This window comes from Mytilus edulis, chromosome 9 (genome assembly GCF_963676685.1).
Source record: "Mytilus edulis chromosome 9, xbMytEdul2.2, whole genome shotgun sequence".
In the NCBI taxonomy this organism is placed as follows: Eukaryota; Metazoa; Mollusca; class Bivalvia; order Mytilida; family Mytilidae; genus Mytilus; species Mytilus edulis.
Window position 1 is genome coordinate 76,333,381 of NC_092352.1, and position 16,675 is coordinate 76,350,055.

Sequence of the window (16,675 nt, forward strand, 5' to 3'; positions counted from 1 at the left end):
TTTTTTCTTTTTCTTTGCGATTTATTTTTTTCCTATTTAAATAAAAGTACAGAATTTTATTGAAATCGATTAACTCTTCGTAACTTTTGTTTCACTGATAATAAAACCAAACATTATTTTGAACGACGAATAAGTACTTGAAACATGCAGCAAACCTTATCGAACTCTCAACGACTTTTAGAGGTCGGCATTATATTATATATGTGTCAAAGATTAAGTTATTCCGTATATTGTGATAACGATTTACTTGTTCTAAACTAAAGATTGACAATATGGCTATAATAGTCGCATTACAACTCAGTTTATATTTCGGAACATGTTTAATGGAAGGATTGGGAGAGACAAATGAAATCCACGGATCAAAACGGTTACTTCTAAATGATCCAGATGCCATCAACAACAGATTAAATAATTTGGAAAGGTCCTTACAACAACAACAAGCAACGATTTTACAACAACAAGCAACAATTCAGCAGCTTAAACAAAATATTCCGCAAGGTGAGTAAATTGCCAAAGTAAGTAAAATATTTATATAATACTAATTCTGAATATTTTCCTCAATTTTAAAACGCCCTATAACCGGCTTTCCCTTTATCCTATTGACAGCTTTTAACCCTCTTACCGGCTACGGATTTAACACCAAAATCTACTGTACAAAATTGCAACGGTAATTCGAATGGCAGACAAAATATGCTATATATAAAATCAGGAACAGATGTAATTTGTGTGTCTGCTGTAAAGAATGGCCGTTTATAAGGTGTACAATTTGAAAATTAATTTCTTTACATGATTGGGCGTATTCTTACAGAAGCTGGTTCGTGAGATTATCAGCATCAAATATTTTCACAACTTCCATGAATAAACATAATTGTTATCGGTGTACATCTTGGAGGGCCAGCACTTATGAGGGTTATTCACACACTTAAACAAGAAAATGGTCATTTGAGACTTTTGTTGTAGTTAAGCATTGATTTATTTGAAGATTTTTTAATTTTTAAAAATGAATAATAGTGTTAACTGAAAAGAAATTAAAAAAAATGAGATAATTGCAAGAGGGAAAGGATTGTGATTAAAAATTAATGAAGAACAAACATCTGTTTGACACTGCTGGTTGTGTATACTGTATCAGATTAGTTTTGAAGACCATCTTTTTCTGTAGGAAATTTCCTATAAGGCCGTAAATACCTGTTTTGAGAACTGGTGTTTTCCTTTGGACGTTTTTGTTTTATGTCATGGCATTTTCAATTTTGATTTAGTCGTACGACATTGAATATCCGTTAAATATGACATCTTTTTAAACAAACTTCGTACTCTAAGCAGTTCTTATAAAAAGAAGTAAAATATTAGTGATGCGTCTATCTGCTGCAAATCGATATTCCTTTTGTTAACCAATGACCTGGTCTTACTTTAATAAGTTCTCCCTTGACGGATATTTTCTTCCAGAGATACCAGATACCAGAGGGACAGTCGAAATAGCACACAAAACAACGTAGAAAATGAAAGACTAAGCAACATGTTTAATTATATTTTATCTTTTAGAACAAGGATCTACTTATATACAGTGGGGAAAGGCATCATGTTCATCCATGGGGACAGAAACTATTTATTCAGGTATTCAAATATTATTATGATGCATTTCTCAATCTGATACTTTTATAAGTCATTGTCCCTGTATATTTCATTCTGATACATTGCTGATATGTATTACATTGAAAATATATGATATATTACTAAGAAAATTGAAATAAAGTAACATTTAACATAAAAGTGAAATGTTCAGTAACGTTTCTTTTGATATTTCAAAATAATTTTGAGATGACAGCCACTGTAATATACCTGTCTGGAGATATTTGCTTTCAAAACAATAGGTCATTCTTTCGCAGAATACACAGATAATATCAAGTTAAACAAAATATGCTTTAAGTCATATGATAATGACATGTGTAAGGCGACGATATTTACTTTGATTGAAATTCAATCTATATTTAACGTTAAACAGAAGACTTAAAAGAAGCAAGATTAAACTCTCTTGTGTGTAGGATTTTGAATATCTTATCAATTCTTAATGTAATGAAAACCTTACTATGACTTAAATGCTTGGACCCCTTACATTACGTTAACCGTTAAACAAGTAATGTATGTCTTGCTTCATTCAGGTACAGTAATATTTTTTATCTGGCTGGATAACGATTTCTAAAGTTTATATCTAGATTAATGAGTAATTTTTGTGTCTCATTGTAAATGGGTTCTAGGACGTATTAAAACCTAATCTTAAAGATGGTCGGTAAAACGGGATTGAATTCAGTGGTTTTTTTTCACAAGCAAAACTTTAAAATATTATCTATAACTTGTCACAAAGAACATTCATTACGATGCTGAAAGATTGTAATTGAATGCATCCATTTTTAGTATTCGTTTTCATCGATTGCAGCTTATATATTATGTTGTAGGATACACTGCCGGTCAACTTTATTATGACGCGTCATCATATCCAACCAGGTTTGGGGGACCTTCAAATATGCTCTGTCTACCTAATAATCCGAAACTTAGTAACAAAACAGGACCAAGCAACAGTTTTATTTACGGAACAGAGTTTGAAGACAATTTTCTCAGGAATGACGCTGCCAATGAAGATATACCTTGTGCATTATGCAGAAGTATGAATACAACTTCTTCTGTAATGTTTCCAGGTCGGAATATTTGTTACAATGGATGGAAGACGGAGTATGAAGGCTATGTTATGTCTGGACATTGGGCACACAGGGCATCGTCTTATATTTGCGTTGATCTTCACCCAGATTACATTCCAGGCGGTAAAGCTGATACTAATGGCCAGCTGTTATATGTGACGGGTACTAAATGTGGTCCACTTTCTTGTCCTCCTTATAACGACAATATAGCTGTCAATTGTGTTGTTTGTTCTAAATAAAATGAATACAGCCAATTTAAAGTTATAATTCTTCTTTGCCGATGTCTGTGTTTCAGATAATAATATTTTTTAATTGAATAGGTGTGTGAATTTATATCAGCTATTGTAATTGAAGTATTTTCACCTCAATCATCCCAAAATCAGATTTTGTTGTTTGCTTGTCGAAATTTGCATCTGGTGCAGTTGAATGATACCGTTTGATGTCAATAAAAAATCATTGGGTCGATACCTCCGTTGTAAGAATGTTAGTGTTCGGTGGAATCAGAAGACCAGTAGCGCATTGTTACCTTTTGTGTCTGTTTGTTTTGTTCATATGTCGTTGTCAATATGATGGGATTTGATGCGACTGTCATTCAAGTGAGATGTTTAGCTATCTATAAAACCAGGTTTAATTCATCATTTTCTAGATACGAAAATGTCTGTGCCAAGTCAGGAATATGACAGTTGTAACCATTCGTTTGATAAGTTTGATCTTTCGATTTTGCCACTTGGTAAGGTACTTCAGTTTTGAAGTTTCCTTGGAGTTCAGTATTTTTGTGATTTTACTTTTCAGTACTTCCATAACACAACTCATCAAAGAAACGTGATTTATAATTTGACTATCGTTTTTATATATCACTCATCAAATTCTATTCTAAACAAGTTTACGATCCCAAAAAACATGAACAATGACGCAAACGTATGAGAAATGTTTTTTTTTATGAAAGGACCTGTGATATGACTCAAGGAATCAATTTTAAAAATAAAGGAATGCATCCCCTCGGGTATATATCTGATTTCTTTTCAATGTTCCCTCTTAGGGATGGTACTAAATATTCTACAAAGAATACTGATACCATAACTAAACCATACAATTACTTTTGACATATGAGCATTATATGGAATAATTATATTTCCACGTGAACTCAAAACTAAAAATAGTTCAAAATGGTAAAAGAGAGGCGAAAAATAACAGACACATTCAAACTCATAATAGATTGCTGTTCGGTATGAGCCAAGGCTCATGTTGAAGCCCGTATTTTGACAATAGTATACAAAATACAATATAGAAAACTAAACACGAAGCAAAACGATCCCAAAAATGCAAGTTGTGTCTATAACTTAGAAAATCGCTATAGATAGAGGACATTTGACGTGTTCGAAATGGTGTGGATGGGAAATATCAACTGTATATTTTCACTAGTTGGCGCTTTTATCTAAGAAAAATTATTCTTAAACTAAAAACGTTACAAAGTGTTCGTCGTTTTTCCTTTTATCCTGAAAAATATAGTGTACATGTATGAAAACAAATTTTAAATAGTAATATACAACCAACAAAGTAGGATCTTTAAATACTTCAAATGGCTGAAATCGTCAGTCGAAACCATATGTAAGTTATGTAAGACTATTTACCGGATTTGTAATCACATAAGCAACACGACAGGTGCCACATGTGGAGCAGGATCTGCTTACCCTTTCGGAGCACCTGAGATCACCCCTAGTTTTTGGTGGGGTTCGTGTTGTTTATTCTTTAGTTTTCTATGTTGTGTCGTGTGTACTGTTGTTTTTCTGTTTGTCTTTTTTATTTTTAGCCATGGCGTTGTCAGTTTGTTTTAGATTTATGAGTTTGACTGTCCCTTTGGTATCTTTCGTCCCTCTTTTATAGTCAATAAACAAAGACTTTTATTATACTGTGGATTCATTGTAATTTGTTTAATATCGATTTTCGTGTAATTCATGGGTACAAGTGAACGAAGGAAGTAAATGTTCAACGAAAGACATATTTTAGATAGGCTTGTATGCAAACTTCGAAATATCCATGAAGCTAAATATCCACGAACATGCAAATTGTCCTTATAGTGTAGCGGCGAAATCTGAAAAGACGCTTAGTTAAGGAGTTTCACCCAAAGAACACAAAAGACGCTTAGTAAAGGAGTTTAACCAAAAGAACACACACCTGGATTTTTTTAAATGAAAGAATACATGTTAAACTTAAATTATAAACATGCCATAAGAAAATCGTATGGTCACTGACGATAAAAATAAACAATAATTGATTTTAAAATATTTACCATCAACATTTCAAAAACCTTTTTACTTCAGTAGTTGTTTCCTTTAATTTCAGGATACTTATTAAACACTTAGTTTGTGGTTTTTTTGGCATAAATATACACTTCAATATTTACTTTATACAAAACAACTTTTATTTTCAACATTACTTATTCGATTTACAAGATTTTTTTAATTTGAATAGAACACATTAATCCGTTACACAATTTATTTAATTACGGAGTTACGGTCCGGGACGTTTATTTTTATTAAATCCTCAATCTGTTCAGTTCTATCACTGTACAAGCCAAATGTCGATTAGCATTTCACATTGAAATTGTTCAATTAGTATCACTTTTAGGGTTTATATCTGTCTTTACATTAGTCTTATATTTGCTTTGTTGTTAATTTCATTGTTTTTAGGCAGTTAAGCTACCTTATGCGAGCACCCCAGATTTGTGTTCTACCCAATAAATGCTGAAATAAGTGCCATTGTTATTATCTAGCTCGATATTATGTTATTAATAACTAATTGAACATGTTTTTCGTACTTTTAATTTTTGATTACAAAAACCAGAAAAACCTTAAATGTTCGTCGAATCACCCAAAAGTTTTAAAGTTTCACATTAGAATTAGAGCAAATTAGGAATCCTTATGTAGTGTTTTATCCCCTGAGCTTTGGGCTAAGATGTCAAAGAACAAATGTATGAAATAAATACTTGCTAAAAATCTCTAAAGACAAGTAGTTTAGATTTCCCAAAAGGCAAAAGTCGTAGGAATATTGTCGTAGTATACATATTTTTAGGGGGCCAACTGAGGGACGTCTACGGATGCGGCAGTTTCTCGCTACATTGAAGACCCATTTGTGGACTTCGGCTGTTGTCTGCTCTATGGTCAATTTGTCGCTTTGACACATTCCCCATTTCCTTTCTAAATTTTATTGGAAGTGGAACACTAAATATCGAAGTTGGTATATATACCAATACGCCAAGAGAATTACGATTGTGTCTTTGTTGTAATATGAACGTTGTTGAAGACGAATATCATTTTGTTTTAGTTTGTCCTGTATACAGACCGGTAAGGTTACATTATTTACCAAAATACTTTTGTTTTTGGTCAAATATTTATAAACTGGATCAATTGTTAAAAGCTGTCAATAAAACTGTAACTATAAAATTATGTAATTATATTAAGGCAGCATGGAAAATGAGATTTCAACTTCTTACTTAACTTTGTATGATGTGTTGTTTTCTGCTGTTTATTATTGTGTCATATATGTAATATATGTTTTGATTGCCATAGCATGTAAATGCTTTTAGCAAATAAATAAATTCATTCATTCAATGTTATCTTTTCAATGATATATAATTTAGCCGTGTGTTCGTTGGGTGCATTAAAAAAAATTATGAATCAACCGCTGGTCTATTAATCCACGAAAATAAATGAATTAATTCGCCGTTTCAGAATCTAATGCATCCTGGGTAATATTTTCAAAAGTGTACACCACAACGTCCTGATTGGTTAAAAATGTCATAAACAATGGAAATTTAACCAACGACGTGGCGTTATTTTCATTTTGGGGTACGAACAATGAAATTACCCATGATTCTTTAGATTCTGAAACGGCTAATTGTATATTGTATTTTGCCTATTATTGTAAAAACTATAATAGATAGATAGAAACGTTAGTCGCAAAAATGATCAGTAGGACAAGGTCTGTACGGTGACCTATATAGTTGTTAATGTCTGTGTCATTTTGGTCTTTTGTGGATAGTTGTCTCATTGGCAATCATACCACATCTTCTTTCTTATACTACATGGTCTACAGACAAGTCAACTAAACCAAAAATGAACGTTGAGTTTTTATCATAGTTATTGTCCCTTTAACAAATTAAATATTTACACTGATTACATTTCGAGCAGACTCTATAAATAATAGAAAAGATAACTGGAAACATTGAAAATGACGAACAAGACATAATGAACGAATAACATTATGTAAACAAAGCCAACACGTTCGGTCCATTTCTTTAAAGAATTATTTAACTTGGATGATACTTTTGTCCATGTTTGAGTTTTGATAAAAGTCTGTAGTAGATAGAGAAAATTAAACAGAAACACATTAAAAAATAAAAAAAAGAGTTTCTAGTCATGAACAACATTTTAGCGTTTCAGAGCAGTCATTATTGAAGATGCATATAGATCCAGGTAAATGACACAAGCAACTGAGGACTTCAATGTTTTCTTTTCACTGGATATGTATTTTTGAAATCTGCATCTTTTATATGGATAAAAGGAACATAATGTTTCACCTTTTTTACTAATGTGGAAACTTGCTAAGGTTTGTATGACATCAAGATAGAACGTTAATTATTTAAAGAGTATTGTAAATGGTTTGACGTTCCGTTCTTGGAATTTCGACAGAGAAAAAAATATCATGAAAAGAAAACTGTTTCAGACATCAAGTTTGAAACCTGAAAGTATGTTTTCGCAAAGCTGCAAGATTGAGTGTGAATCCCTGACCAAAGCTCGAACACAAGTAGTCCGAGATTGCTCTGATGACATGTTTTTCCTGTTTTGAATGAAAACATAGAACATGCAAAAAACGCAAACTGTGTCCTTTTAATTACTCAAGGTTCAACTACGTTCATATCGTTTTGCTCAAATGAACCTTTTACAGCACGAAAATCGGGAACGAAAATTTATCCCTAGAGTTGTCTCCCATCTCCGGATGTTCTTAACTTTTAGTTACGACCATCCGCTTACCACCAGTGGTATATGTCTACTGTCTAACAAGACTCATTTTTATATTTTCAAATATATAACCAGAATTGTCATTATATTTTCAAACATGTCCATAAACAAAAGCCATCACAATCTTTTTTTGTTGTAGTCTGTGTTTCTGTTGTTCCGTTGTTATCCTCGGTTATAGTTTGTATCCCGGATTTTTTTTTTCTCAACCGATTAATGACTTGTGTACAGCGGTATACTATTGTTGCCTTCATTTTTCTGTATCTGTTAATAAAGCAACTATATTGAAGATCTAGTAATATATCAAAATTCATTACGAATATTTGTTTTACACATGTAATATATTTTATTTGAATCACAAACTCATAGACAGAAATGCTCCTCCCTCACTTGTGTATGTAACGCACAAGTTTATATTGATACTGCAATTCCATAGCTGTCCTTTACTAACGAAACAAATTGGGGGAAATGATTTAAAGGAATTTATGATTTATAAAATAATCTTTTATCAAGATATTTTATTTGTTAATCGACCGCTGTCTTCTTATTTAAATCAAAGTGTCCTACTTAACTTATAATTTCTAGAATGCAATAATCATATGTTTTTATTGATGCATACACAAACCTTCTATTTTATAGGATATACTGCTGGTCAAGAACATTATAGTTCGTCATATGCAAACAGGTTTGTTTGAGCAGCAAATATGCTTTGTCTTCCTAATAATCCGAAACCTAGAAATAAAACTGCACCGGGCTACAGTTTTCTTTACGGAACAGAGTTTGAGGGAAATTTTCTCAGGAGTGACGCAGCCAATGAAGATATACCATGTGCATTTTGCAGAAGTTTAAATACAACTTCATCTGCAATGTTTCCAGGTCGAAATGTTTGCTACCATGGATGGAAGATGGAGTATGAAGGCTATGTTATGTCCGGATACTGGGGACACAGGGCATCGTCTTATATTTGTGTTGATGCACATCCAGATTACGTTCCAGGTGGTAAAGCTAATACAAATGGCCAGCTGTTATACGTGACGGGTACAAAATGTGGTACACTGACATGTCCGCCATATCACGATAATGTGGTTGTCAATTGTGTTGTGTGTTCCAAATAAAATGAATACAGCCATTTCACAGTCCTAATTCTTCTTTGTCGATGTCTGTGTTTCAGATAATAATATTTTTTAATTGATAAGTTGTGTGAATTTATATCAGTTATTGTAATTGAAGTATTTTCACCTCAATCATCCCAAAATCAGATTTTGTTGTTTGCTTGTCGAAATTTGCATCAGGTGCAGTTAATGATACTGTTTAATGTCAATAAAAATCACTGGGTCGATACCTTCATTGTAAGAATGTTAGTGTTCGGTGGAATCAGCAGACCAATAGGGCCGTCTTTTATGTCTGTTTGTTTTGTTCATACGTCGTTATCAATATGATGGAACTTGATGCGACTGTCATACAAGTGAGAGGTTTAGCTAGGTATGGCTTAATCCATCATTTTCTAGATACGAAAATGCCTGTACCAAGTCAGGAATTTGACAGTTGTTGTCCATTCGTTTGATGCGTTTGATCTTTTGATTTTGCCATTTGATAAGGGACTTTCAGTTTTGAATTTTCCTTGGAGATCAGTATTTTTTTTTATTTTACTTTTCAGTACTGCCATAACACAACTCATCAAAGGAAACGTGTTTTATAAATTGACTACCATTTTATTAAATCACTCATCAAATTCTATTCTAAACAAGTTTATGGTCCCAAACAGTGACGCAAACATAAGAGAAATGATATGTATGCCTACGCAAAGTGTTTTATGAAAGGACTTGTGATATAACTCAAAAATAAATTGAAATGGAGAATGTATCCCTTATGGTATATATCTGATTTCTTTTCAATGTTCCCTCTTGGTGATGGTACTGGTATCGATACATATTGCAGGGAATACAACTTAAGAGGCTGTCCAAGTAAATATCAGGCAAATACTATGATATGGGTGGCACAACATAATTTTTTTCCCACTGAATTTTTGGTTCTAATGCAATGTTTATATCAACCAAAGGATATATATGTCAAAGATATTTTTGAATCAACAGTGGATGGCTCAGATAATGATTTTCAAGTTCACTAACAACGCAACAAAATTTTGTACAAAATAAAGAGTTGTCTTCCCTTTTCAATGAATTTTTAGTGCTTTCTATGTATTTTTCTACTCTTTATTTGTTGCAGTTAATTAAAAAACAAAATTTAACTTTGAGAAAGAATGAATTTGTGATATGAAATAAATGAAAAAATTTTGAAAACAAAATATGTCATGTGCCATCTACTGCCTGGTTTTTCCATGGACACCCTCTTAAATACATATTCTTCCAAGAATTACTGATACTATAACTAAAACCATACAATTATTTTTGTCATTGAGCATTATATGGACTAATTTTAATTCCACGTGAACTCAAAGCATTATGATTGAAAACTTCCACAGCAATTAAAATTAAACATTGGAATGCCGAAACGTTGTTATATTTTTGTGTGCATACTATAATGACATCATCCATGATCATTCATATTTTGAAACAGTAAATTTCACATATTTCTATCTCACCTTACCCATATGGTCATGTAAGCTTTTTTGTCACTTAAATTGATATCTTTCATTGAACGTAAGTCGTTGTCCGTCATCCATTCACTTTAACACAAATCTTTTCCTCTTAAACAACTGGCCCAAAAGAAGTTTAAACTGACCACAGTCGTCTTTGGGTTATATGATGTTTGATGATCTCGCATGAAAATCAACATGACTAAAAATAGTTCAAAATGGTAAAAAAAAAAAAAGAAGCGAAAAATAACAAATAAACATTCAAACTCATAATATATTGCTGTTCGGTGTGAGCCAAGGCTCCTGTTGAAGACCGTAAGTTGACCTATAAAGGTTTTCTTTTCGTGAATGAAGAGTTGTCGCATTGGTAACATACCACATCTTATATCTATATCAATATCGAATATAAACTGACAACGACATAGCTAAAAATCAAACATACCCACAGACAGACAATAGTATACAAAGTACAACATAGAAAACTAAAGACGAAGCAAAACGAACCCAAAAATGCAAGTTGTGTCTTTAACTTAGAAAACCGCTATAGATAGAGGAAATTGGTTTGAATGGGAAATAGCAACTGTATATTTTTCACTAGTTGGCGCTTTTATCAAAGAGTAATTATTCTTAAACTAAAAATGTTACAAAGTGTTCGTCCTTTTCCCTATTATCCTGAAAGGTATGGTGTATAAAACAAACTTTAAATAGTAATATACGACCAACAAAGCATGATCTTTTGGCTGAAATCGTCAGTAGAAACCATATGTAAGTTATATTCAATAAACGAAGATTTTTCTTATACTGTGGATTCATTATTATTCGTTGGATATCAATTTCGTGGAATTCGTGGGTACAAATGAACCAAAGTAAATGTTCAACAAAAGACATATTTTAGATAGGATTGTACGCAAACTTCGAAATATCCATCAAATTAAATATCCACGAACATGCAAATTGTCCTTAATCCACGAAAATTGGTACCCACGAAAATAAATGAATCAAAAGTATGTTATATTTTTGCCTATTATTGTAAAAACTATAATATTTAGATAGAAACGTTAGTGGCAAACATGATCAGTATGACACGGTCTACAGACAGGTCCCCTAAGCCAACAATGATCAGTAGGACAAGGTCTACAGACAGGTCAACTAAGCCAAAAATTATCAGAAGGACAAAGTCTACAGACAGGTCAACTAAGCAAAAAATGATCAGTAGGACAAGGTTTACAGACAGATCAACTAAGCCAAAAATGATCAGTAGGACAAGGTCTACAGACAGGTCAACTAAGCAAAAAATGATCAGTAGGACAAGGTTTACAGACAGATCAACTAAGCCAAAAATGATCAGTAGGACAAGGTATACAGACAGGTCAACTAAGCCAAAAATGATCAGTAGGACAAGGTCTACAGACAGGTCAACTAAGCTAAAAATAATCAGTAGGACAAGGTATACAGACCGGTCAACTAAGCCAAAAATGATCAGTAGGACAAGGTCTACAGACAGGTCAACTAAGCTAAAAATAATCAGTAGGACAAGGTATACAGACCGGTCAACTAAGCCAAAAATGATCAGTAGGACAAGGTCTACAGACAGATCAACTAAGCCAAAAATGAGCGTTGAGATTTTATCGTAGTTATTGTCCCTTTAACAAATTAAATTTTTACACTAATTACATTTCGAGCAGACTCTATAGAAAATAGAATTAATTGGAACCATCTGTTTTAGAGCAGTCATTATTGAAGATACATATAGATCCAGGTAAATGACACAAGCGACTGAGGCCTTCAATGTTTTCTTTTCACTGGATATGTACTTTTGAAATCTACATTTTGTATGGAAAAAAGGAACATGATGTTTCATCTTTTATTACTAACACGGAGGCATTGATAAGGTATGTATTATATTAAGATAGCACGTTAATTATCTAAAAGTATAGCAAATGGTTTGACGTTCCCTCTTTCCGTTCTTGGGATTTCGAGAGAGAAAAAAATATCATGAAAAGAAAACAGTTGCAGATATCAATTTTGAAATGTGAAAGTATGATTTTGCAAAGTGTGAATCCATGACCAAAGTTCAAACACAAGAAGTCCGAGATTGCTCTGACGGCATATTTTTATGTATTGAAAGAAGACATTGAACATGCAGAAAATGTAAACTGTGTCCTTTTAATTACTCAAGGTTCAACTACGTTCACATCGTTTGCGCATATCATCTAGAATGTAGTAATTTATGTGATGAAATTAAGCAAATCCCGATTCTTTTGATAAAAGCAAAAACATTTCACTGAAAATAAAATATTAAGATAATTCGTTTTCGTTGCAAAGGATTATTATGAGCGGGAAACATACAAAAACGAACCTTAAATGCATGGTTTGTCTACTTTACAATGTTTAATTTTATTATTTTGACACAATGTGCTTAACGAATGCTGATGATGAACTTGGGGCTTGAGGCAATTATAATAACTAAAATGTGAAATACCTAAACTGTTCGATACCAGTTGCAAGAAAAATCTTGTTTTCCAATACACTGCCAAGTTATAGACGGGGCATTACGTACATACGGTGTTTAGTTTATTGTGCATTGTATTTGTATAACCTATAACTTTCTGATAAGAAAGTTCAACCGGACTGATTTCGACAGAAATGATTAAGCTTTACACTTCAATGTCGTTGATCCTTTTTTTACAGTTTTTACTGTGTTTCAGTAATGGTAGAGGAGAGGATAATGTGGAAAACACAGACGGAAGCAACAAACGTTTATTACTTAATGACCCAGACGCAATTTACAATAGGCTTGAACATTTAGAACGATCACTTCAACAACAACAAGCTACAATACTTCAACTGACACGCAATATGCCTCTCAGTAAGTATCTTTACGGTGAAATAATTTTGTTATCAGTTGACTTTTTGATATTACCAGAAGGAGTTGGAGGTTCAAAATATTAAACTTCACGTTAACTGCACTCGACAAAATAAACTCTACCCAAAGGCAGCTTTTAATTAAATATTCGACACACAACATGTTTAAAGTAATGTATAAGGAAACTAAAAATAAATATTCATGAGTATTGTCTCCAAAAAAATCTTTCGTCGCAATTATTGGGTTTTAGTTTATTCGTAGTAAATTTCTGCATTTCTAACAAATTATAGAAAACAAAATCGTCGTCCATTTCTGTCAAATATTTTATATATCTTGTACTGTATAATGAACCCTATCCTTCCTTTCAATTTTAACAACATGCTATGTCTCTGTCTCTCGTACTGTATGTCACTGTATTTAGATGTTTTAGTCCGTTGTAGTGTATGCCTGTGAAAAGTAAAATATCAAAATAGCTGTTCATACAATTTGTATCATACTAATGTGTACAGGAGAATAAACACTACTGAATGATCTGAACATAGGCTTAATATCTTATTAGACTACAAGCACATTGTCAGAATGGTACTGATATTACCGCAGTAGAAAAAGACCGAACGACTAAAAAACATTTTATAATATATTGTTCAGTCTGGTAAGTTATTTTTCAGAAGAGATTTTTTTCGCTAGTGAAGGTGTAGATTATCTTCAATTACGATTGGAAAATATCAGTTTCGAGTATGAATTATTCGAAAGTTTCGACTTTGTTGCAAACTTGTAGTGAATATGACAATAGACATAAAGAAGACTTTTTTTGATCTCATTACTGTCTGTTCCCACCATATAAATATTTTTTTTGTATATTAAAAACAATTTTTATAATTATTCAGATCAAGGATCAAATTACATACAGTGGGGGAAACTTATTTGTTCAGCTGCAGAAACAGTTTACTCAGGTATGGTGTGTTTAACCTTCATTACACTTCAAAACTAGTTGGTGATTTGACGATCGGTTTTTTAGTTTTATCTGATGACTCGCAACGGAGTCAGTAACACTGTTTAAAAGATGTAAATCAATTAAGTGAAAAACAAATCCGGATTACAAAGTAAAACCGTGGAAAAAACATCAACTATAAGCGAGAAACAACGGAACAACGAAAACTGCAATAACAAAGGCTATTTGATAATAACTGCCAAATTCCTGATTTGGTACAAAACAAAACTGTCATTCTTAATGCCATACTAGTGAAATTTTTTAAATAAAAATTTGAAATATCCCCAGAGTATCGTCCGCGATGGTGCAAAGTTGTTGACATTGACTTATACCACCAACTGTTGTCGCCAAATGTAAAAATGATATATCATCCAATAAAAATGACGATACATGTCTTACAGCACTAGGATTATAAGGAGTATTATATATAGTATTTTTGTCATAATAATCAATTGCTATGCACTATTTAGGAAAGGATGCCACGTAATCTAAAAATCATAGAATCGTATAATCATGCATTCCAACCTTTCCGGTTTGTGGATCTCCAGTGCTCCCCAACTTCTTAATCGATATGGTCTTTTAATTTTGCTTTTATTCGAGCGTCATTTGTAAATATTTTGTAGACAAAACGCTCGTCTGGTGTTCAACATGTCAAGCCTAGTATCTCTGATGAGTTTATTTACAAGTATTGTCTTTGAACATAAACTTCAATACTGGTTAAGCGCAGAAACCCTACGAAATGTGAATTGTTATAAATGAATTGATTGCGAAGTTTCCATTTACTAGGCAATTTGCAAATCCTTGAAATGTAATGCAGCGGTTTTATATTTATAATTACTTTCATTTTCGGACGATACACTCGCCTTATCTTCAAACTCATTTCAGCAGCTTCACATGTTGCATTTTATAGGATTTGCCACTGGACAGCGGTATGATACAACAAAGTATACAGACAGGTTTGGTGGACCAGCGAACTTTCTTTGCCTACCTAATAATCCAGAATTAAGTAACAGAACAATTCCGGGTAACAGTTTTATTTACGGCACTGAATACGAAGAGAACTTTTTGCACAGCGACTCGGACAGTGAGGATGTACCTTGTGCCTTTTGCAGAAGTAACGGTTCAGCTTCAACAGCAATGTTTCCAGGAAGAAAGACCTGCTACGATGGTTGGAAAATGGAATATTTGGGGTATATTATGTCTGGGTATTTTGGTTATAGAGCTTCGTCTTATATCTGTGTTGATATAGATGGGGAATACGTTCAAGGTGGTAAACCTGATATTGACGGGCAAGCATTGTATGCAACGGGTACGAAGTGCGGAACACTCCCTTGTCCACCGTACAATGACAATATGGCTGTGTATTGTGTGGTTTGTTCCAAATAAACATATGGTATACACACAGAATATGTTGTGATAATTATAAGAAAACTTAATATATAATATAAAAAGATACCAGATGGACATTCAAACTCATTAATAGAAAATTAACTGACAACGCCATGGCAAAAAATTAACACCAAACAAACAAACAGGCAGACAGACAGACAAACAATATTACACAAAACACAACATAGTTTACGCTCTGCTTAAAAAAAGAAATTTCGTTTTAATTTGTATTGTCCTGATTATTGACACGCTTATAAGAACATTCATTATACCTTATAAACCAATGTCCTTTGAAATTTGTTTTTATCGTTTTTATCACGCAAAAACAGAACTGTATTGTTGATTAGATGGACTGGTTTGTTATAAACTTTGACATTAAAAAGACGAAACAGGAACAAATATACATCTAAAATGTTTATCAAAGGATTTTTATCGCGGTGTTGAATGCCCATTGGTGGCCTTTGGCTGTTTTATGCTTTTTGGTCTGGATGTTGTCTCTTTGACATATCCCCCATTTTCATTCTCAATTTTGTATTATCATTTTATAATAGAATATAATGCTATTCACATGTATAGCAAAAGAACATCCCTCACTTGCTTTCATTGCGTTTTCGATATTTCTAAAACAAACTTTCAGTGGTTGTCGTTTATTGCTGTGTAACATTTGTTCATTATTTAGGTATATAAATAAGGCCGTTAGTTTTCCCATTTGAATTGTTTTACATTTGTCATTTCGGTGCCTTCTATAGCTGACTATGCGGTATGGACTTTGCTCATTGTTGAAGGTAATACTGTGCTTTATAGTTGTAAATGATTTAAAATACTGAATAAGACTTGGAAACGTTCAATCTCGAGGTTGCCACCCTTCGTACCTAATTAAAAAAAAGAGCAAGTCCAATTATCATGCTTAAATACTGAATATAGTGTAAATAAAGACAACAATAGTATACTGCTGTTCAGAAGTGCAGCAAAAAACAAACGACAATGTAATATACATAGAAACGAACTATTAAATAACAACTGCCATATTCCTGACATGGTACAGGACATTTCATGAAAAAAGGGTGGGTTGAACCTGGTTTTTTGGCTAGCCAAACCTTATTTCTTCATGGCAATGCAAAATAT

At 32.7% G+C, this 16,675-nt stretch overlaps 4 protein-coding genes across 4 annotated transcripts; all 4 read left to right on the top strand.

Annotated features, from left to right (window-relative positions):
- Positions 1-221: 221 nt before the first annotated feature.
- On the top strand, positions 222-2,957 carry LOC139490441 (uncharacterized). The gene is made up of 3 exons (XM_071277231.1): positions 222-498; positions 1,540-1,611; positions 2,451-2,957. Exons 1-3 carry the CDS (start codon positions 273-275, stop codon positions 2,927-2,929), a joined length of 777 nt encoding a protein of 258 aa, XP_071133332.1. The 5' UTR covers positions 222-272; the 3' UTR covers positions 2,930-2,957.
- A 5,455-nt stretch (positions 2,958-8,412) lies between these two features.
- Positions 8,413-8,823, top strand: LOC139490186 (uncharacterized). Its single transcript, XM_071277035.1, has one exon. It carries the CDS (start codon positions 8,413-8,415, stop codon positions 8,821-8,823), a length of 411 nt encoding a protein of 136 aa, XP_071133136.1.
- Positions 8,824-11,383: 2,560 nt separating this feature from the next.
- LOC139490187 (serine-arginine protein 55-like) lies at positions 11,384-11,938 on the top strand. The gene has a single exon (XM_071277037.1). It carries the CDS (start codon positions 11,384-11,386, stop codon positions 11,936-11,938), a length of 555 nt encoding a protein of 184 aa, XP_071133138.1.
- Positions 11,939-12,938: 1,000 nt separating this feature from the next.
- LOC139489057 (uncharacterized) lies at positions 12,939-15,568 on the top strand. The gene is made up of 3 exons (XM_071275163.1): positions 12,939-13,173; positions 14,058-14,123; positions 15,072-15,568. Exons 1-3 carry the CDS (start codon positions 12,951-12,953, stop codon positions 15,545-15,547), a joined length of 765 nt encoding a protein of 254 aa, XP_071131264.1. The 5' UTR covers positions 12,939-12,950; the 3' UTR covers positions 15,548-15,568.
- The last annotated feature ends 1,107 nt before the right edge of the window (positions 15,569-16,675 follow it).